This window comes from Pelmatolapia mariae, linkage group LG22 (assembly GCF_036321145.2).
Source record: "Pelmatolapia mariae isolate MD_Pm_ZW linkage group LG22, Pm_UMD_F_2, whole genome shotgun sequence".
In the NCBI taxonomy this organism is placed as follows: domain Eukaryota; kingdom Metazoa; phylum Chordata; class Actinopteri; order Cichliformes; family Cichlidae; genus Pelmatolapia; species Pelmatolapia mariae.
In genome coordinates, this window is record NC_086245.2 from 19,789,531 (window position 1) to 19,812,552 (window position 23,022).

At 41.5% G+C, this 23,022-nt stretch overlaps 1 protein-coding gene across 1 annotated transcript in view; it reads left to right on the top strand.

Annotated features, from left to right (window-relative positions):
• The first annotated feature begins 690 nt into the window (after positions 1-690).
• The window catches only part of gabbr2 (gamma-aminobutyric acid (GABA) B receptor, 2), a 186,771-nt gene continuing 164,439 nt past the window's right edge, over positions 691-23,022 (top strand). The window contains exon 1 of the mRNA XM_065470984.1: positions 691-1,318. Coding sequence (XP_065327056.1) covers positions 1,004-1,318 — 315 coding nt within the window. The 5' untranslated portion in view covers positions 691-1,003. The remainder of the gene's footprint in view (positions 1,319-23,022) is intronic.

Below are 23,022 nucleotides of genomic sequence, written 5' to 3' on the forward strand. Positions count from 1 at the left end.
TACACCTCATAGGTTTTAACTGGCCTGCTCCATGCATGTCTGACATGTGGCCTGTCTCTTAGACGTAAAAGCCCAGTAAATCACCCTCGGCTGTCAGGCCTCCGACGAGTCTGTCCTGCATAAAACCTATGCAGCCTTCCCACCACGCTGCTGTATATCCGTCTCACCCTCCTCCCCTTCCCTTTCTCGTTTCCTCTTCTCCACATTCAGTGCTCCCTCTTGCGCGTACGGTGAGCAGCAGCAGCGGCAGCAGCAAAGGCTTCAGCGCTTCTCTGACGCACCATCGGAGAGGAGATTCACAGTCCCACAGGCTGTCAACGCAGACGCTCTCGACATCTCCTCCCTGGACCTCTGCGGTCAAGCTTTCAGCATCAGCCCTGTTTGTTTTTAGTCTTTTTCCCCCCATCTCCCTCCCTTATCTTGACATTTGTCCGCCTGAGCGCCGTATTTGATGGGGATGCCCACAGTTGGCATCTCTTGGCTGGGAATTTACTTCGGAGGTGATTTTGTATCTGCAAGAACTGTCAACACGAGTGATTAATTTGTATCCCGAAATTACTAGATTTTTTTTAAATTATTATTATTTTAGGGGGGGAGGGGGGGACATCCTTCAGAACATTTTTTGTTCTTTATACAAGTGGTTCACATTAAAGGTGAAAAGGGGGGGGGGGTTGTAGAATGAGAGGGTTGTTTGGACAGGAGATCGTTTGGATGACGGACACCGAGAGGCAGTAGCTCTCCCTCTGCAAAGCGAATCTCTGCGCCCTTGGAATATTCTCACAGAGGCACTGTTACACAGTAGAAATATTTTCTCAGTTTGCAGTCGTAATCCACGGGACGAGTTTGCCCACTGCAGGGGCTGCTGCGGCTTTTGCGTCTGTTCTGTTTTGAATTCATATCTCCTTGACGGACGGGCGCGTGAGGATCCCGGACGAGCCCGACTTTGCAATGCCCGAGCAGTGAGGGCACGGTGGGATTTCATTTGGTCACCCTGCACAGTAGCATGGCTCCAGCCCGGAGGGACTGCAGCGGCTGGGAGATGTTCCTCCCGACGGGATGCCTGCTCCTCTCTGTTTTGCTATTTCACCCTGCTCTAACCAAGGTGTGCAACGACCGCACCAAACACGGACAGGACAACAGCTGGTTCACCAGGGACGGGGAAAACTTGCCCATAATGGTTCTTATGCCCATGAACGAGTCGGCCCTGATGAGCAGCATCAGCCAAGGAATCGAGCCGGCGGTTCAGCTGGCCATCCAACACATAAGGGAGTCCGGGAAGTACTCGTTCTCACTCATCACCAAAATATACGACACCGAGGTAAACATGCAGACTAAATCTGCTCACTAAGCTGCAGCCGGCTGGCTCGGGCGTGCTTGAAACATTTGTATATGGCTTGTATGTGTGTATTTGCCTATGTGGGGGCGCGCGCGCGAACAGTCAGCTTGTGCACGTGTGTATGGCGCGCGCATTGCCCCGCAGAGCTCCACCGAGTGTCCCTCCAAAGGGGGTTCTGTTATGCTTGGCATCTGCGAAGCCTCGTTGTTTTTGGCGAAGGTGTTTTTTTCTTCTTCAGTGCGCAAAAGTCAACTGTAGGTGTGCCCCCCCCCCCCCCCCCCCCACACACACACACACACACACACGAACATGATGTACGTGTCTGCCTCGTCCTCCTCATTTTAGCTGCTGTCGCTGGTAGTTGATAGGGCATTTAAAATGAAAGGTGCCATCACAAGGCTCTGCTTTATCTGGGTACTCTAGAGGCACACTTTTCAATGCTTTAATGGTTACTGCAGTCTCTGCTATTCGCCATCATCAACCAGTGATTTAACGTTTTTTATTTTTAGTTTTTTGAAATCATAGCATCCAATCTTTGTTTCTGCAGTGGCCACTTTATAAGCGGGCTTTCAGTCATGAATCAGTGTAGCTTTCTAACGATTAAAGGGGCTGGTTCTCCTCGTGCCTGAAGATGGCGGTAATTGGTTGTACGATTTCTCCTGAATCCTGGCACCCTTGAAAAGAGCAGAACATCACAGTGTTCAAGCTCCAAATTAAGATCCATTTATTTGATAACGCTAACAACTCCAGCTGAAGTCCTCTTGAAGTTGCCAAAAGTGTAGACAATAGCTTGTTCTCCATAATCTATTTACACTTCAGTTATTTGACTCAACAGTATAGTGGTCCTTTAGGCTTAAGTAACGTCTATGCTTTTGAGCGCACACTGTGCAGCTGAGGGGTTTAATTTACCATCAACCTGCTTCCTTGATAGTTTGTCAAATTTCTATGAATTTCAGCGAGACAAGTAGAGGTTGAATAAATTGCAACTCTATTTATCTGTTTTATAGGTCGAGCCAGATCTGTTTTATTATGCCACCTGTCCTGCTGCCTTAGATATCAGCAGGTTTTCCTTACCGTGTGGGCACAGGTGTGTCCATGTGAAAGAGCACGCGCATCTCTGTTGACAGGGGTAAGCCCTCAGAGGCGGCATGTGCTCAGACCTTGGGATTAATGTGCTGTTATGAGAGTTATGATTTTTCTCCTTCTATTCCCCTGGAGAGAAAGATGAGCTGGAAGCAAGAGGTCAGTGGGCCAGCCTGACACATGCTTGCTGGAAATGTCTGGTAGTGATGCCAGCTTTCTAATACTGGGAAGGCATGAGAACATTTTTATTTGATCACTTTGTGGCCAAAGGCTAAACTCCATTACTCTATAAAAACCCAATGGCATTTCAGGGTGGTTTTCCCAGATGGGGCAAATGAAACTCCCAAGTTCTGATCATGTTTTTGAAAACGACTAAGTAAGACTATTAGACGCCTGCAGTGAAACTTCTGTAATATTCTTTTAACAGCAGATCTCATAAATGCGTTGTTAAGCTGCTAACAGACTGCAGGCATCCTTGGTTTTAAAAACTAGGAAAAAATAAAATTAAAAAAGAGAGAAAAAGAATGCCCTCCAAATAGCTTATAGTATATTTACACGTGGAATCATGTGGCTCAGGACGCTGTGGTTAAAGTAAACAAGAGGCAAAGTGCAAATTGAAGCATATCACCGCTACTGAATATTCTTATTGTATGTTTGCAGAAAATAAAGAAACTGAGACTTTGGGGAAAATATGATTCCACTAACATCTCAAGATATAAGATGCTATTATTGTTTGTGAACACTTGTTTGTGTCTGAACAATAATAAGCATGTACAGCTAGAGAAGACCTTTGCCTGGGAGGGGGATATCACTGTAGTGCTGATTATATTGCTTTCACCCGCTGACTCGCTTATAGGACCAATAATGTGACATTCGTGATGGTTGTGCTATTACCTATATATGCGTTTTCATTGTACATTTATTGCAATATCATTTTTAACTTACACACAAACGAATGACCTAAACACACACTCACAAACAAAGGGATGGACCCAACTTTCCACCAAGCACATGCTTATGTCAGAAAATAATACATGCATGAGTGCGTTTGTTGCAGCTAGCAGCAGGCCAAGTGTGTGCCTGCGTTGTGTTTGTACACATGTGTCTGTGTTTGTGTGGGCACTGGGATTTAGCCCGGCAGATGTAAGTAATCAGTCCCCGAGCACAGGCTCTTTATCCCTTTATCCCCTGTCAGTGGAGCCATGGGTTAACTGAGCAGGCCTGGTCCATCCTTGTGCAGTGTGGAGCTGGGTGGTGGTGGTGGTGTAGATGACAGTGAGGCACTCAGGAGCTGTCCTGCAGTAAAAGGCCGCAGAGTTGAGGCTGGTGAGCTAGTGTTTGGTGGATTGAAGAGGCAGCTAATGGAAGTAGAGCAGATATTCTGCCTTGGACTGCCTGGCGATGAGGTGGTTTCAAATTAGTCTGATCAGACTGACAGCCAACTCTTGAGATGTTTCAGCAGCACAGACAATTCAGCAGGCTGAGACAATTTCACATGAAAACACAGCCTTACTTAAAAAAAACAGAGCATTTGAGGTAGAAAAGAAGCAGGATGGATTATATCAACTAGAAGGCTTAGCGGTGGAGCAGGAGTTGGTCCTTTACTGCAGCTAGATGTGTGAGTGTGGATTTTTAGTGTAACCATGGACTGATACTGTAACTCTGCAGGCTTAGAGGATCAAAGCTTTGGAGAGGACAGGAGGCACTGGAAGAGGATGGAAGGGAGACTTTGGGCAATGAAAGGGTTCTAAGCTAAGCTACGCTAGTTCACCAGCTTATAGGATGAGTGACAGGCCCTTGAGAGGGGCCACTCAGGAAAATATCCCATTTTAGCAGAACGGTGGTGGAAAGTTTTTGAATTGCAGTGACAACTTTTATTCAGCTTGAATCGTATGAGACAAAAAGCTATAAAATCAACAAGGCGAAGGTTAATACCATGAAAATTCTAAGTGAGGTGTTGTGAATTTGAAATAATTCATTCATACACACTTAGAACTCTAGGGTAATCGCTGGACTTTGCGTTATGATACCTATATTCTTACAGCGAAGAGTGAACCCATCAGTACAAACACAACGACAACGAGTTTGTTGCAGTTTGAGATGCGCATCTTGACTGTGTCCAGTGCACTGCATACAGTATACAGCTATTTATAGTATGACTTTCTGTTCATGTAATACTACTGGCCTCCTGTAACTGCTAGAAGTGACCTATGTTTAGAGATGTTGCACACAGCTGCAGTATAAGCCGCTTCCCCTTTTCTTCTCAGAGGGCTAGATGCGACATGTCACATTTAAGCGCATGATGGCGAGCCCGAAACCACAGTACAGTAGTCTTGTCCACGGGATGCTGAGCACCCCCACCCCCCGCTTAGTGTGTGTAAGGCATTCTGTCATTTTGTCACAAGAAGTTATGTTTTCAGTGAAAAGCCATTTTCATAATGGAGGTTGCTGTTCTGCTAAGCATAGGTCTTGAGTCAAAGTGAGCTGGTTCAATGCTGATACTCTTGGTGGGGTTGAGGAAAATTTGTTTTAGCAACAGCTCTTTGTTTGTTGTGTTGGCCATTTATTTTTGTAGTTATTTGGGGGGAGAGCCTCTTAGAGTACCATCCAATGAACTTACTGTTTCACGCGCTGAACTCACCTTTAAGATTCTTTGTATAATAACCTTACACATACAAATGAAGCTCCACCTTTAAAAGTCTTGTATTTTCAAAAGGGGTCTGATGTATGCCATGTGTTATTTAAATGTGTGACACCCGCAGCATTTAGTGCCGAAGTGGTGACCTGGGAGGGTCAGCAAAGATTGCCTGTCACCATTCCTGGGAGAGGGTGAATGTTCAGCGTGAGCAGGGAAAAGCAGCATGTGGCAGTTCTGGCACTCTCTAGGCATATAGAAAGTGCTGAGTGTGGTTGTATTCACTGACCCGACACAGATAGTGGGGATCAATGTGCAGCGGCCCTTCTCATAGAACGAACAGGATCTCAGGGGAGAATCAGAGAGTGAGGCGAGAGGGAAAGAGATGCGTAGGGCTGTTAGATGGAGATCCCGAAATAGGATTATATCATCTTCTGTGCAGGAAGAGGAAATGGCCAGCCTCTTAATTCATATTGGATCCTAATGTAATGCTGTTTGCATTGTTTCTGTCAGGCAAGTACCTTAATGGCTATTTGGGAAAAAAAAGAAAAAAGAAAAAAAAAAGAGAAAGCAATTACTGCATGTAATGAGGTATGCATAATAGATCTGTAACAGGCTCCAAAGAGCTTGTGTTACGTATATCCCCTCAGAAATTGATCACAGTGTTGTCTTTATTTGAATGTTTTCACACTGTGATTTAACAAAATGAAAGAAGCATGGGTCACAGTTTAATAAATATGCCAAATCTGAGCATTAATTGCTGACCTTTGTCTGAGTCAGCCTGCCAGTGGCCTGGAGGGCTTGAGCGAGACAAATAGCAAATGTGAACTTTCTTGATGAAAGGCTCTTTACGCGCCCCGAAGCTGGCTTTACATCAGATATTGTGACACACAAGTACACGCAGAATATTTCGCATAAATGAAACACACAAACAGGCATGCAGCGCATTCACGCCTACATATGGTCACGGCTGTTGTCGATTGGCACCCCTGCAGCACTGCCTGAGGTCAGGATATTGTAGTCACTTGAGCAGTTAGACATGAAGTGTTGTTCATCTCCGGAAAAAGGAAAATGGACCCGCGGGTTCATCAGACCGAGTTATGCAACGTCAATCTGGGCTTTTCCTTGACAGATTTAAGTCTCCTCCCTGTTGTATTTTTTTTGCTATCAAATGGTTGGAAATAATAAGAAAATGGAATGATTTCTGTCAAAGAAAGATAACAGGCTCATTGTCTGTTATCCCTAGAATCATGCTTACTACCATGTTATTACCCCCTAAGGGCCTACTGTGAGCCAGGAAAAGCCTTGCTAGTACCTTAGGGAATAGTTAAAACCCAACCTCATTAAAAAAAAATCATTAAAAATTTTTTTTGTATCATGCATCTTAAATACACTGAATGATTAATGTAAATATTTGTCAAAGGATGCAAAGTTTGCATGAAAGACAATAAAGAATGCCTTTTTTTTTTTAAACAAAAAATGGGGTTTTGAGCATTAACACTCCAGAACTTTCAGAACTACTTGTTCCCTGTGCCCATCTCTTATACACCAACGCTTTTTAATCACAGTGGACCTGACCTTTTGACCACACTTTTCTGCTTCTCCCAGATGTTGTTCCAAAGCTTACAAAGAGAAAAAAAGCCCTGTTTGACTTCTTTTATCTGATACATTGCTTCACATAGACCTTCTTTCTAATGTGTTAATTGCACAATGTTGTATTATGACATTGCTGGTGTTTTGACCACTAAAATTCAATGAGCGAGTTCAAGTGTGGCAAAAACAAATTAGAGCCCGCAGCTTGCATTTGCCTGGTGCAGATTAAAGCATGTTTGACGGATTCTTATTGTTTGCGCTTGTGTGTTGCTAATTTGATGGCGTAAGAGAGCTTGCGCGGCCTTGTATATATTGCCTGTGCTTTCATGCTGCTTTCATGCCCGATGCGCTGACCCAATCAGGCTAATCACGTGAGAGGCAGCGGCGTAATTCCATTGTAAAAGCACTCTAAGCAAGTCCTGTTGGTTGCTTGCAAAGCAATCAGAATGTGTGTTTGCACTTGAGTGCTGCTGGAGGTTGGGGAAAGGATGGGAAATAGTCTGTGCACTGGATGTGTGGGTGGAGGTACTTATGTGAATATCTCTGTGGTTGGTGAATGTGATTGACCGAATGGTGATGGACTGAATCACCCCGCGCTGATATTGTTAAAATCAGGCAATTACACTGGAGCCTTCCACTGAAATAGAACACAGCAAAACTGCTGCTGTTAAAGGCATCAGGCATCACATTGTTAAAAATATATTCTTGTTAATTTAGATCTTTATTAGCACACTGAAATAGAACATATAGAGCCAAGTAGCCTATTTTTAGTCCAAGATTGTTGATGGTGTGGTCAGTGGACTGTGCTGTACTGTGTGCAGTCATTTTGGTGTTACATAAATGGGCATATGCGAGTATATATCAGTGCAAGCAAGTGGGCAACCTTCTTTACCAAAAACACTAAACCCCAATAATGATCTGTCGCCAAATCTAAATATACTCTAGCATTGTGTGTCACCTTAAACAATGAATCCAGCATCTAAATCTGCATACGTCGCTCTGACTTCACTGCATCTTAATTACAGCCAGTCGGATTGGTAGTGTAGTAAAAGCGTTAATGAATTCAGCTCGTGATAATCAATTAGTTTTCAAATTAATTTGTCATTGTCAAATTTTAATCTTCCTTTCTTTATGCCTTCCTATTGTGCTTTCGCAGCAGATGCTATGATGAGACATCTGTTGGCATGCCCCCCTTACTCATCTTTTTCTTTCTTTCTTCAATGACTCTACTGTCATTGAGATGCACAATGACTCCAAAAGGTGGCAAACCAGGCATCTGGTTGCCATTAACATTAAACAAACAATTTCAGTACAAACCGTACAGCTGAATGACGGACACCCAGAGGGATATCATCCAGGAGGTAGAAAACGGGTGGGAGGATCAATGGGGAGGTGGGAGAGGCAGAAAATGGTGACTTGAGGAGGACGAGTTAAGGGAGATATAGCGTGAGGCGGATAAACGGGAGAAAAAATACAAGTTTAAAGAGTTGGGAAATGAATGAAAATCTCTCATCTTTATTCAGTGCTGCTGAAAATACTGACAAGATGGCTGCTGCCATGTTGAGCACAACACTACGTCAGTCTGTCTGGCTGCCTCTGCTGGTGCATCTATAAAGTTGCCACTGATCACCAGCCAAGCCATTTGCGCAGGCAATTAGCACAGCAAATGTTTATCTGCTACTGTAGCTCGTTTCACTGCAAACTGTTTAAAAAGTCACTCTTAGCTCCCAAATGTGGCGTACGCACGATGGTTTCTGCAGTTTTTTTTTTAGGTATTCCAAATGATACTTAAGATGTTCTAATCTATTTATTGATCCCGTTTTCTGCAAACAAGACCTCCAAAGAGGACCAGGAAAATATGTGTTTGCGTGCTTATGGTTACCAACCCCAAGAGAGGTGCCTTGCTGCGGCACGTCTGGAGAATTTCCATCACTAAACGGCCTCGTATGTATGCAAGGGTGACACACATAAAATTCCTTCTCTTGTAATTATTTCGTCTTTAACCCCCCAAAAAAGCAGACCGTGACCAAGGTCCTACTACTGCAGATGACCTTTTTAAATAATGACTTGTGTTCTGCCCAATATCGCCCTTGTCAGCTGTTATTATGCCTCAATCCTGCAAATTTTCCATCCCCTCACTCCATCACTGTCCGCTTCTCTCACTCCTCATCAATCCTCCACCCCCTCACGTACGCACACATACTCACAGACATCGCATTCACCTCCCTGTCTTTCTCCCGTGAGTGGACAGAAGTGAAAGGATTACCGTGGAATGGGTGTGCTGTTGTCATTAGAGATTGGACAAATACTCTGTGCATGTCCCTGTCTGTCGCTCTCTCAAGGGGACCCAGCAAAGAGCAATAAGCAGAGAGAGTCTGTCCTTTCTGCTCCTGTAATTACATTAAAGCTCGTGTGATTCTTGGCCAAAAAGCCAACAAAATATTGCCTGCTTCTTGGGAGGAGATGCACGTATGTGGGTACACAGTCGTGTGACCTGACCTTAAGTATGCCTGCAATGAGAAAGTGACTTCATACAGGTGGACGTTTTCAGCCACTTCATGCCAAAGAATAATAGCCTTTCTTGCTTAATCGCCATCTACACTTGCAGATAGTCTTGCAGGCTTTCTCTATCATGGCTGCACAAACACACATACACACACACACACACACTAGACTTGATCAGCTACTGCTGTTGCACTAACAAAGATAATATAAAAACATGTTATTGCAAGAAAATGTGTATTACCTGCTGATAACCCAGCACACTTGACCAGTTAAGAGGGCAGGACTATGTACTATGAAGCAAGTTCGACTTGGCTTTGCTTTGCGTTAGCTAGCTCAACAAAACATAAAACCTAATAACAGATAATGGATATCGAGTTTTCTGCTTCGGGCTCTCACATAAAAGGGGGCATTTGATGTGTCATTTGAATCATCTTCCATACAAATTAAGCTGATAGTCCATTAAAAAGGAACAGGTCATGGACAGTTATAAAGGATCTTAACCCCCCCCCCCCCCCCCCACACACACACACACAAAAAACAAAAACAGTAATTCGTGTGCTGCAGATAAAGGAAGAGAGCAACGCAGTGGAAGATTATCATTCTCGTTAAATAAGTTAATATATTGATTTTACCAGTGCACTCTCGGTGCTGGTGTTTATTTCTAACGTGATAGCTGCACATTAGAGCACTGAAACATTAAACTGGATCCATTTAAACATTATCTCTCACGAAGTGCATTTAGGTCTGATACGGTCATGAAGTCAATATTAAAAACATTTCGGGTTTTTTTGCCAAATCAAAGTGAAATTGATCTTATTGATTTACCACACCCTTGTTTGGTGGAATTACTAATGCATGGCTCAACAGGTTGGCATACTGGATATAAGCTATTCTCTCAGCTGAGAATCTCTGTTACTCTTGGAGTCTATTATGAAAAGATAAGAGAAAATGTGGCACTTTTAGACCCTTGAAAACCAAAAGTTTCAACATAACCTGTTAACATAACAGGTTAAGAGCACAACTTGCCAAAGAGAAAGAAGAGCTGCCCATGTGAGATTGAATTGTCTGACTTTATGCTCAGCATACCTTGTTAAACCATCAATCTCTCTTCGTAGCACGGCCCAAAGGTCCAGTGCAGTTTGGTCAAAACACTTTGCTCAAATGGCATTTTAATACCATCTGTTTCCACACAATATGATTATTTATCCATGTGATACCATCATGAAACATATTAGTGAGTAATTGTTGTTCTCCAATGGTTCACATAGCTTTTGTCGCAAGGACAAATGTTCCAGTATTGCACAGCAGTGGAGCCTATAATGGAAGCCTACTACTGTTGAAAAGCAATTAAAGAATGCCATTAAACAATAATGTGAAAACTGAACTCTATGCTGTATACATTGCAATGATGACTCTGGAGAACAAATTATGGTAATATACAGGAGACCATGAGAATTTTCGCATCAAATTTTCAAAGTGGTTGTGAGCAATAGTTCTCTAGCCTTTCTGGAGGTCTTTCGAGATCTTTTAAATTCCTTTCAAGAAGCCTGGAAGACTATTCCTGAAGACTACTTGAAGAAATAACAAACTGTTTTTTTCTTATATACTGTAATTCCATTTATGATTGCACATGTTTCAAGCACTTATTCCCTATTTTCCTAGCAAAATATAAATAAATGAGGGCTGCCTTAAGACTTTTGCACAGTATTTTTGAACAATATATCATGCTTCCATTTCTTTTGTGTGCAGTTTATATTTTGTGGCCATCAAACATTGTGGTTCGGCATGTTTTTCTTGTAATTCATGTAATTACATTTTGACTTATTACATGTACTGAAACTGAGCACTGAAAGCGTAACCATCAGGATTTGTTTCAGGTAGCGGACTCCAGCGTGCATCCACGTGCCACACTGCACATCTCTGCTCGGCAGTCTCTGATACACATCAGACCTTTGTCCATTTGCCGTCCGCACATGGTGGATACTATTTCCCCATCCGTGATTACTGGGCCCTGTTAGCGAAAAGCAGTTGGTGAGCCCATTGTGAGCCAAGAGCGATAACAACAGACAGTAGAATCACAGATGTAACCTGCACACACACACACACACACACACACACACACACACACACACACACACACACACACACACACACACACACACACACACACACACACACTCCCAGCCACTCTGCCTAAGTGCCCATGCACAGTAGCAATGGTATACACATCTGTCATGCCCATCCAAAGCAGGCAATCATGTCGTATGCGATCACAAAAGGCTGTGCAATGATGATAAGAGATTATTTCCAACCAGGCTTCTATCTGCTGTGACTCAGTCCTAATCTTTGTGCATGTATATGTTTCTGTGTGTGCGTGTGTGTGTACATGTGTGTGTCATCATGGATGGATAGTTTGATAAATGAATAGCAAAACAGATTACATTGTTCTTTCTTATGTTGTATCAGTGGAATTGTGTTTTGTCAGAGCATTTTGCTTTAAGCATTTCCATTTGGCAAACAAACCCCAATGCACAGCCTCTCTCACACACACATACAGACACACACACAGCATACCGTTACTCACACCATTGCACACTGCCGCTACACTGCAAAAGTTGCTCTTGGCTGCTCTACATGTTGCAATGAAAAAAAAAGTTAATACATTGCTAAACAAACCATGTTACAGGCAATAGAGCAGGGACTGAGGCTGTAAAGAGCAGTTAGTGTTACAGAGCTTGTTGCTGATAGATGGGATCGGGGCCCTGATTGGACTGACCTGCAGTTGCCCGTCTGACTAATGAACTGCTACTGTAAGCCAGGAGCCTTTTATTACCGTTTTTATAGAGAGAAGAGGAGCGGCAGTGTATGTTTTTACCAGTCGGCTCATTCCTTTGCACAAATGAACATACACGTGCAACAAACCTAAGCCCAGAACTGTTGATCTCTCAGGCTTTATACAGAGTCTAAAATAAACCACAGACGCGATCTGTTGGGAAATGTTCTCTCAAACTGAACCTTGCAGGAACGTCTTTGAGTCAAGTGTTTGTTCAGGTTTTGTGTACTCACATCGATCACGACAGAATGTGTGCGATTAGGTGTTAAGCAGCAACCTAATGCTTCATAACGTAAAAGGATAGTGAAAGTGATTTTTAGTGGTGAAGCTGAGAGCCACAGATGTCGGCTTTTTAGCATTCAATCCCAAATGCTTAGATGTACTTTGGACCAAATCTACATGGTGATTAAACCGAATAGATGCAGGCAAATATTTGACCAATGATCAAGGGATAGAAACACTAGTATCCTTGCCATCTTAGAGTTTCCTGTGATGCTCACATCGATCAGCAGTCTGTCTGGACCGATGGATTGTCGACTTGAGCAAATTTCTTCGGATATGCTGGATGCAAGACGCCTTTTTGACGTCTTGCAAATAAATTGCAATCTCAAGAATCAAAAGGACCCCACAGTATGCTCTGGAGGATTCAGTCTGTACTTCAAGAAGTGCACTTGAAGAAGATGAGTGCAATCATGAAATGCACTTTCTGACCTAGATTATGTGTACCTCCTCCTTCACCTGATAGTTGAAAGAAAAATCATCCTCTGAACTCTGTACATATTCTGAATCCTTACACTAAAGTATAAGCGTAAGCATTTGAAAGCCCTTTAGATATTAATATATGTATATGTATAATATTAATTCATAAAGAGCTTACCAGCAAAATCTTGATGCTGAATTTAAAAAAAACAACCCACACATTAAAAAAAGCTGGATGAACAACAACTAATGCATTGACAGTTTCAGCAGATTTTTTCACATCATTTCTAAAGACCTTAAATAACACATTGATAAGCAGGATTTAAACATACTAGTAGAAAGTTTAAACATCTAAATATATTTCTATGTTTTTAAAAGTAAAATCAGGAAATGGTAATTGACATGTTTAATATAGACTGAGCGGATATACGTAGTATAATCTAATAAGCCTCATCTCAGACGGTCTTATCTGGTGATAACACTATTTTCCTGATTAGATGCTTTCACTTCCCTGCTGATTTCATGCCTCCATCCAAATGCAGACCAGTCTTTGCCAGAAAGCAGCTCTTCTGTTCGTGTGTATTGATTTCATGGCTAAAAACAGGGTGATGGCAGAACGCCTGTTCCATTCTTCCTATTGGGAAACATCCAAGAACAACTGCTGCCACCCTTTTTGCTACGACTTAAAAACGGGCAGCTTGTTGGCAGTATGAATTCACCTACACCTTTTCTTTCATTCATTATATACCATCAGCTAAATCGCATTTTAAGTAGTCCTTTAAATGTGTCCTATTTTCATTTGATATCTGACAGGACATTTTTCAATAGTATTTCATAGCCGCAGTGAAACGCCTTAGAAATGAACTCCTGGGGTTTTCACCAATGCTGCAATAGAACTGGCCTTGTCAGCTATCTTTTATTAAACCCTTCAATTATGTTTGAAATTGTAAAGAAAATGATCATCTTGGGTGAATATCACTAACGATAATCATTCAGCCACTTCGGGACAATATGAGAGAGATACTGTAAAGCAATTAAATCCCCAAGGTATACAATAAATCGAAGTGCTGAAGTGACATAAAAGTAAAAGTTCATTCTGGGAGGAAACTGGCGTTTTACAGTGCAAGAATCTCCCTGTCATGTATCATTCCTGCGTTTCCTGCTGTGATGGTTATTTGGCTTTCAGAACCATTTATTGCCTTAGTTGTCTGTGATTGATGTGGCCAATGAACAGGGATAGCTGGTTAGGCTGATGACACCCCAAGCTGTGAGAAGGAAGGATGTCTATCACGTTAATTCAATAGAAAGCAGTTGGATAGTGAGTGAGATTTCATTATTCCAAGTAAAGGATATAATTCAAGGGGCCATCTGGATTGATGGAGGATCTGCTAAACTGGGTTTATATTCGTATAGACAGAGCTATCACAATGCGCAACAAGCTGCCTGTTGGTCAGTCTGTAATGTGATAACAATAAAGTTTGGTCAACTGTGACATTCTTGGAGTTGCAGTAGTTTTTACAGTGTAAAATTTGTAAACCAAACAATCCAAATGCTAATTTTAAAGGTCCTCTCCATGCCAGAGGCTCTAGTTCCATTTTGCAGACTCTTTAAAAGGAAAAACCTACTCATGTCCACACTGAGCTACAGTTCATGTTGCACTAATTACTACCCTTATTAGTATTCTAGTGGAACATCAGCAATTAAAATAACCATTAAAACCAGAAGGATCTCCTGCAGCGAGGCTTAGAAGAGGAAAACAGGAACATGTAACATGTATGTTTTAAACTGGCTGCAGGAGAGCAGTTGTTTCCAATGTTCAGCACACAAATGGGTAAAAGGTGTAATATGTCTTTCGAATGAGGTTGGTAAACTTGCTAGCTGCATATACCGCAGAGGTAGAGGTGGACGTGATCACAGCTGATGCACGTCGTCTGCTCTACATAATGTTGGAGCCTTGATCACACAACCTCACACTTAGTCCGCAAACAAAGGCGCGCGGACCCGAAAGGATGAGTGTGTGCTCGAGTTTTGTGTGCTCATTGAAAATCTCTGAACTTTACAAAAAGCAAGACACACTATCCCGAGGTTGTGCGCATGAATATTTAAAGGTGGCATGCTAAACAACTCTCCGGTGCTGACCTGTTGCTGCGTGTATTCTTATTGAATAAATAAACGTGCCTCATATTTACAACATCACTGCTTTTATGATGTATGAATCAGAATTATACATGGTCCCTGGTGGTTGTTGGCAGCCTCCCTCTACATAAATATTATCTGTGTGCCCCGACTCTGTGCTGCTCTGTTGACTTGCTCTTACACACAAGGGAGCTTATATTGATTTCTAGAAGGCCTTCATGCTGACTTCTTAAGCTAACAGGAATCGCATTTTCAAAAATGGGCCTTCCACTGCTTTTTTTGTTCAACGCGCCTCCTTCTGTGCGTGTTTCCTCAAGTACGCCGCTATTTAACTTTACTTAGCTTTAGCCAGTGGATTTTCCTGTTATTCGCTCTAGTTTTGTGGAAGAGGCTTTTATGTGTCACATTTTAAATTTCTTGTCGCAAAGTGAACAAAAAGTGGACTGAGAGTGTAAATAAAAGGAGGCACACTGTAATGACAGTATTGCTATCGTTTAATAGTCGTACTTTAATGTTAAAAAACAAGTGTTAAAAGTGTTAGACCTAGGTTTTTATAATGTCATTATATTAAAATATGCCTGCATACTCTTTTCAAGCTGTCAATGACGTCGCATCGAAGAGAGAATCAGCGTTAGCCCGGCTGTTCCTCGAGGCAGAGTGTGTGACAACGGCGGCAAAAGGACTGCGGGTTCGCGACCATTTCTTTCTTTCTTTTTTTGATGGAGGGCAATGGTAAATGCCAACGATGTCTGAAAAAGAAAGGTCTTCTAATCTCTGATGGTACATGGAATAAGCTGTGACAGATGGAAAAAAGCATTGCCAGTCACAATTTATGGAGGCGAAGCTGAGAGGAACAGAGTTAATACTAGGAGAAAAGAAGGTGGCAACATGGAGAGAGGCAAAGGAAGGCATGACTGGAAGCAGAACTACTAATTTGAATGTACTGTGTGCCGTGTAGCACTGTGCCAATAAGCTAGTGGTACTATGATTATCAGGTGTGCAGTAAATTTGGCAATCGAGCTTCCGGTAAAGATTCAAAATTAGGTGTACTTGATGCTTCGTTTTCTGGTGATTAAATGCAAAAGTAAAAAACCAAGCAAAAATAAAACAAGGAAAGGAAGAAAAACAAGGCAAAAAACATCAAAGAAAACCCAAAAATAATGAGAAAAATTGCAAATCTGGAGAAGATTTTACCACCCGTAGCTCCCAAATCACTGTGGATTTACAGCTCTTCAGTCTGAACATATTAGAAGAAAAAGTTTTGGGTGAAGTCATGTTGCATGTCACAGCTTTCTCCCACCACAACAAAGGCAGTCCAAGAATAATGTTAGCGCCTATTTAATCAATTTATTCATGAGGGTAATTGAAATATTAACATGGCAGGCTCGACACTTGAGACCGAATGTCTTCAATGCTCAGATCCTGCTCGACTCACTGAGGAAATTATGTTTTATTTACACACGTGACTCCATCCCTTGGACAGTTTGAAATTTGATTTATATAAGATATCAGTTGTTAAAGCCATCTAAATAATTTGAAGACTGAGTAATGGTGAAAACACAAGCTCAAGTGAAGAAGAAGAGGAAGAGGATATGGTGGGGTAATAAGCACAAAAAGCACAGGTGAGGAGAGGAAAGGAGAGAAGATGTGATGTGAAGACGGTTTAGAGAAAAGAGGATTTTGGGGAGAGGAGGATGGTAGCTTAGTCAGAAATGAGCGACAGCTGGATGTAACTGGTATGAACACAACCTGGCATGTTTACCCCTTTCTAACGCCACGAGAGCAACGCCGGAACAAGGCAGTGAAAATCAGACAGAGGCACAACACTTTTGCATCTGAGAACAGTTTGATGCGAACACACCTAGCCTTCTCTTTTTAGGCACATGGCTTTAGGTTCTCCAACATTTCAGCATCCGTGTGTCATTTTGGGAGTTAATTGCACTGATATGCATCTGAGTGTGTGGTGCGCACGGTTGTCTGTGCCTCTAAGGTAGTCATTTGGGGTTGCTGGCTGGGGAGCGAAAAGAAACAAGACAAGTGCGTGGAGCTTGTTGAGGGGTGTTCTCAGACAGGCGTGGGGAGGGGGGCAGGCCTGCAGAGGATTGGGGTGGAGGGTGGGGGAGCTCGGACGCCATGTGCTGCCACTGTCACATGTCGCGCTTGGCACTGTAACGGGCGAGCGGTAGGCGGGCGAGGAAAACACCACCTACAGGGACTGTGGGCGTGGGGGCTGGATGAGCAGGATGGCTGCAGAGCTGGCGTTTATTCCTCAGGCTTTATCAGAGGGAAAAAATGAAACGCGGGGAGATGGATCTGCCACTAACAATTATAGTAGTAGCACTCTCTGCCTGTGCGTGCCAGAGAGAGAGAGAGAGAGAGATGTATTCCTTACATGTTATGCGTGGTATGTAGGCTATGCATCACCTCGCATATTGACATACACATTTTTTCTTTGTTTGTATTTTTTCCTCCAAAAAACTGGCTTAAAAAATGCATTTAATTAATTTAATTTTAGTTATGATGCAAATGCACTTGCACTGTTTTCTGGTTTTATACATGGATGAGGTTGCATTACCAAGTACATTTTGATGTTCAGATTGACAGTCCTTCATTGAACACTCTAACACCATTTGTTAAATTAAATGAGAGGCACCGTGTTGAGACTATTGTGTATAAAAATGTGCTTCTTCGGAAGGTACTGCAATACTTTTGTAAAGCTAAAAAAATCTATTATGGTGGCATACAGTAGCAAAATTGTAAAAATGGTGTCAAAAAGTTTGTGAATTACCACATTAAGAACCAAAGTATTGCACTGAATGCTCGCATTATTTGGAAGCTGAAAATAATACTTAAAAAACTATTACTTACTACTGCTGGGATGAAGTTTTCTAAACATTTCTGTACAAAACATGTATTAAGTGACGATAAGCCTTTCTAAAAGTTTAACTTTATGGTTTGAATAGTTAAAAAATGAAACAAAATTTTACCTTCCCACTGACTAATTTTCTTTTAACTAGAAGTTTAAGTCTAAATACCACACACACTATATCAACAAAAATACTGGTCCACACGTCTTAATTTTTAAATTCAAGTGTTGTCACAGGTGGATAAAATCAAACCTTTTGTTAAATACTGGCCGTTCTAAAGAACTACATGAATTTGAATGTGGTACTGAAATCTGGTGAAATTTCTTCCCTCTTACATTAGATGCTCCACAATCTACTGTAGTATTATTGCAGAGTGGAAATGTTTAGGAAATACAGCTCAGTCACAAACTTCCAGACCATGGAAGTAGGAAAGCTGGGCCATAGTCAACGTTTTGCTGACTCAAGTCCCCACACTCCTCTGTTAACATCAGCACAACAACTGTGTGCTGAAAGCTTCATGGCATGGGTTTCCATGGCCAAACAGCTCCTGTAGGTGTAATGTGTAGGTGGCCATGTACATTGCTGTGAATTTAAATAAAATGCATTTATTTATTTTTATTTGTTTATTTACTATTTTTTATTTAAGCCTGCCTTTAAGCGTAGGTTCAGTTTTTTTTCACAAAAGGAAAAACTTCTCTAGTTTGGGATTTTTATATACGTGAACAGTAGTTTCTATATTATTTTTCTTATGTGGCATTGTGTGAAAAAAAAACAACAAAAAACAAAACAAAAACTGTTCTCTTCTTTGATATGTACTATTAATAGCAGGACCGACAGGTGTGGGGCTTTTTAAATGATGCCCAGTCTCATTTAGATCAAGAGGCATCTCAAGTAAGATCAAAGGAACACAGACACATGTAGGCTCAGTGTGTCACAGAAAAGGGGGAATATATTCTGTATGTAAATGAGTTACTTCTGCATTTCAGATTCACTTGAGAAATATCTAAAAATGGATTATAAATACAGAGCAAGAGCGAGCAGCAGAGAAACACAGCAGGATTAGGAAAAGTAAAATTAAGAAAGAGGAAAACATGGAGCTCTTTAATCTCCAGAGGAAGCCTGGCTGTGTGTGCATTCACGCTTTTCCTGAATGTAAAGTACATGTCAGTACGCTCAGTGTGAGCAGTAATACACAGAAGCGCAGACGAGGTTCCCATAGAAACACCTGCCTTTTTTAAAAACACATAAATACGCACACTTGCTACACAACCCTCACTTCTTTGAAGACCACCGTTTCCCCATCACCCTGCCTGCTCGGTGTTTGATCCTCTAGGCAACCAGCAATCCACACCCCCACACTTGTATTACAACATCCCTTGTTCCCTCTTTAATTTCTTCACCCCCATCCATCCCTTTGGCTCCCCTTCCCTCTGCCACCTCTTTTTTGGTAGTGATGAATGTCTGCTGAGTGTGTTGTACAGCAGCCTGGAGGAAATATTCTGCCACGCATCAAGATTATTAGTGTTTAAGCCAAGAACCCTCATGCTGTCATGTTTCCTGATTATTATGTAAGTGATTGATTAACCCTTGACTTGATGCAACCCTTTTGCTGCCACCACTCTCTGTGGTGTCATTTTGTAAATATTTGCCTTCTCCCATTGCACTATGTGTTAAAACCTGTTGCACTATTGATTAACACACCCACAGAATCAATGCCTTTAAAGTAATGCTCCTTTTGTTCACATGGGTCACTGCTAGAGGGGGTGGCATTAAGAGGTCTTGACTGATTATTTATTAAGCAATAAATACAGAGTGTATTTTCAGTTTCAGAGCATTAATGTCCTATGCACAGTAAAAAAAAAACAAAAAACAAAAAAAAACCCCCAAGCATTTCACTGTACAATTGATTTTTTTTCTATTAAAAATACACATTATAAAAAGAGAGAGAATAAATGATCATTAAAAAACAGAAACAACTGTAAAGAACTAGACTAAGAATAAAAGAAACAAAATAGAAATAGAAGTTATGCAAAATATATATAAATAAAATTAAAAGAATCTAAGCTGCAATAGGGAGTACTGCAGAGTCACTCCTCTTTTAATTCATTTTATTTGCTTCCAGGCAGCCGGACTTTGTTGTAATTCTTAAAATGATTTTTCACTCATTTTCAGTCCAGTCCTTGTACCTGACCATTTTCAGAGGCTGTTTTCTTTGTTGGTTAAGCCACTTAATAGTGACCTAACTCAAGGGATGAACCAGTGTTGTGTCTACACATGACCGATATGTTTGCAAACAATTAAAAAACAACAAACCAAAATGTTATAATCCCCCATTTTTTAGTGGAATTTATTAAAAATGATAACAGTTTAACAGGCATAAAAATAGAATGTTTGCACGAACAAGGTGAACCCCAAAGAACTATTAGCATGGTGCACAGAGCATCCTTAAATGATAAGATGACATGTCCTTGAATAATAGGAAAAAATCCAGCAAAGATGTGACACATCTTGTGTTTGCCAAAACTTTAACAAAAACGGTCTCAGTGGAAAGGAGGCTGCCAAGAAGTCGTTTCTAAAGGAAACAGGGAAAAAGGCCAAATTACACAAGAACTTGATTTAAAACCACTGGTGACAGCTCTCACAGACTGATAAATCCAAATTTTGAATCCAAAGTTTGATTCAAATCACCACAACTGCGAAGGCGAAGCCGTCTGTAAAACACGGTTGAGGCTCTGTCATGGTTTGGGGCTGTTCTAGGGATCCTCTCCAAACTGATGCAATTATGAATGTGGAAAATTAATTTTATATTTTACCATCTGGAAAACATCTGGTCCTAAAGACTTCAATTTCAGCATGACAGCTATAAGGTATGCAATAAAAAGCATACCTAGACAGAAAACCAATGAAACACTATCAGTCATGGATTGGACTCCCCAGAGAACAAACCTCAACATTATTGAAGCAGTGTGGGATCATCTTGACAAAGAATGGACCAAAATCCAGAAACATCCAAAGAAGAGCTTTGGATGTCCTCCAGGAAACCTGGAGAACTATTCTTGAAGAAATGGCAAACTGTTTTTGCCCTATATGTTGTATTTCCATGCATGACTGCACATGTTTCAAGAAAACTAAGAGTTCTGAAGAATAAAGATGTGTGTTTGCCTGTATGTGTGTAAATGATCCACACAATCTATAAATGCACCTTACTTAACAATCCTGTTAACAAAAAAACCCAAAAAACAAAACTGAGGTGGACTAATTGTTAAAAATGAGACTTCCAAACAATCAACCCACAAACCAGTGGGTGAACCCACGGTGGGCAAGTCAGTCTATGTTGTGGTCGCCCAAAGACAACAAAGACAAAAATGTTTTAGGCAATTAAATTTACATAATAATCCTCCAACTGAGATTATCACATTTCCAGTGTACAATTAAGCAGATACAATCTCTGGTGTCAACACAGGTCAGTAATGATAATAATAATAATAATGAATGTGACTAAACACTTGGCAACATCCTTTAAAATGGGTAATTTTAAGCAGCTGGTCGGCACCGAGGAACATTTGTTGTTTCTTGTTGCGTGTCTGCGCTCCTGTGCTGGGATTGAAAAGGAAGGAAAGAAAGAGATTTCTTGGATTTAATCTGCTTCTAACTTTCTCTGAACAGAGCATTAAACTGCTTTGCAAAGTCTGAGAGAGAATCACTCTCTTTCTAATCTGCTGATTTGGCCCTTGGTGAGATTAGTGGGTGATGGTTTAGAATGAGACAGAGAGAAGGCTGGAGAGACATGAACGCAGAGAGGGATGAGGGAGCAAAGTGAAGAGAGAACTGTGGGAAGAAATAAGAAAGAAAGCTGGAGGAATACTTTTAGTCTTCATTTTAGTCTTCAAAATTTATGAGGTTGTCATCTGGGGTGGGGCTTTTGGTCAGTGGGTTAGTGGAGGTCACACTAACTTGCTCTCTTTTAATGAAGCTGTTGACACCACACTTCCTTACAGCTCCCATTCACACAGCTGATTAATTCTACAGGCTGAAACTGTCACTCTTATTATCACGGCCATAAAACTCGCCGTGTTGTGTAGTTATGGCTGACAAACTGCGAGATATCTCAAATATGTTATTTTCTCGAGCCCCAGACAACAGTCTTTTTTTATGTGAAATTACGATGAGTGTCTCATATAAATACATTTCACCATACTTATGTTGCACTTCTGTTTTCATCCTGAAAGGCAAAATTTGCTGCGGACTGATACCAGTGATGGATTCAAGTTTTGACGACCGCACTGAGTCGAGAGTTTCATTTATTTATTTTTTATTACAACAATAATTCTTTCTACTTCATCACTTATCCCACATAGCCTAAACACATCAAGGTGGGTTTAAGTTCAAGCACCTCTTTCATGCTTTCAAAGATTCACAGAGTGATGAAGGACTCTATTTTTCATGTGTGGAGGGGAATTTGAGGAACAAATATGAAATGAAAGGATATTCCTGGGGCTTTCCTCCCTTAGGGGATCTAGCTAAGGTACCCCCCCCCCCCCCCCCCCCCCCCCCCCCCACACACACACACACACACACACACACACTCACTCCTCATTTGACAGCCCTATTTGTCTTGCCCGGTCAAGCCCATTCATCTGGCTCACAACTGCCATAAGTATGGTAGTGCTATATATATTTAGCTATGATTCAAAGCTTGGTCTTATTACTTGGTTGCACTACTTGAATGCATTACAGCACAAACACAGCATCTCTTTTTTTTTTGCCTGTGTGTCTTTACATGATTTTCCTAATCAAAAACACAGAGCTGTACACCCGGTAGCAGCGCCAGTATCTAACTAGACTTTCCTTTGTATCTCCTGCCAAATAATACCTTATATACACATGCCAGTAGCTCCGTGCATGTTCAGTTGACTCCGTCTTTCATCTATACTCATATTTGTGTGTTTAAATAACATACAGTGTATAATCTCTCTCCACACAATACCCTGGGTGTGCAAATTGCCCTTTGCATAAAAACATGAATAATGAAAATCTGTAAATTTTCTCTCCCCCCTCTTCCTTCAGCATGGCTGTTTGAAGCATGGCTAATATGAAGTGTTTTTAACCTGCAGGGCTGAGAGATAGGAAAGCTCTAATGAGCCAGGATTGCTACTAAAGTGTGTGTTCTTTTGTCTGTGTGTGTCTGCCATCATACATTTCCTTGGTGTGTTGTTTTTCTGGGCATGTTTTGTTTTGTTCTTCGTGTGTGTGGAAGGCAGACGATCTCTCCCGCAGTGCTTGGGCATGACAGTTAGGAGGGAGGCGAGCATGTTTCTACCAAGCCGTAGTCCCA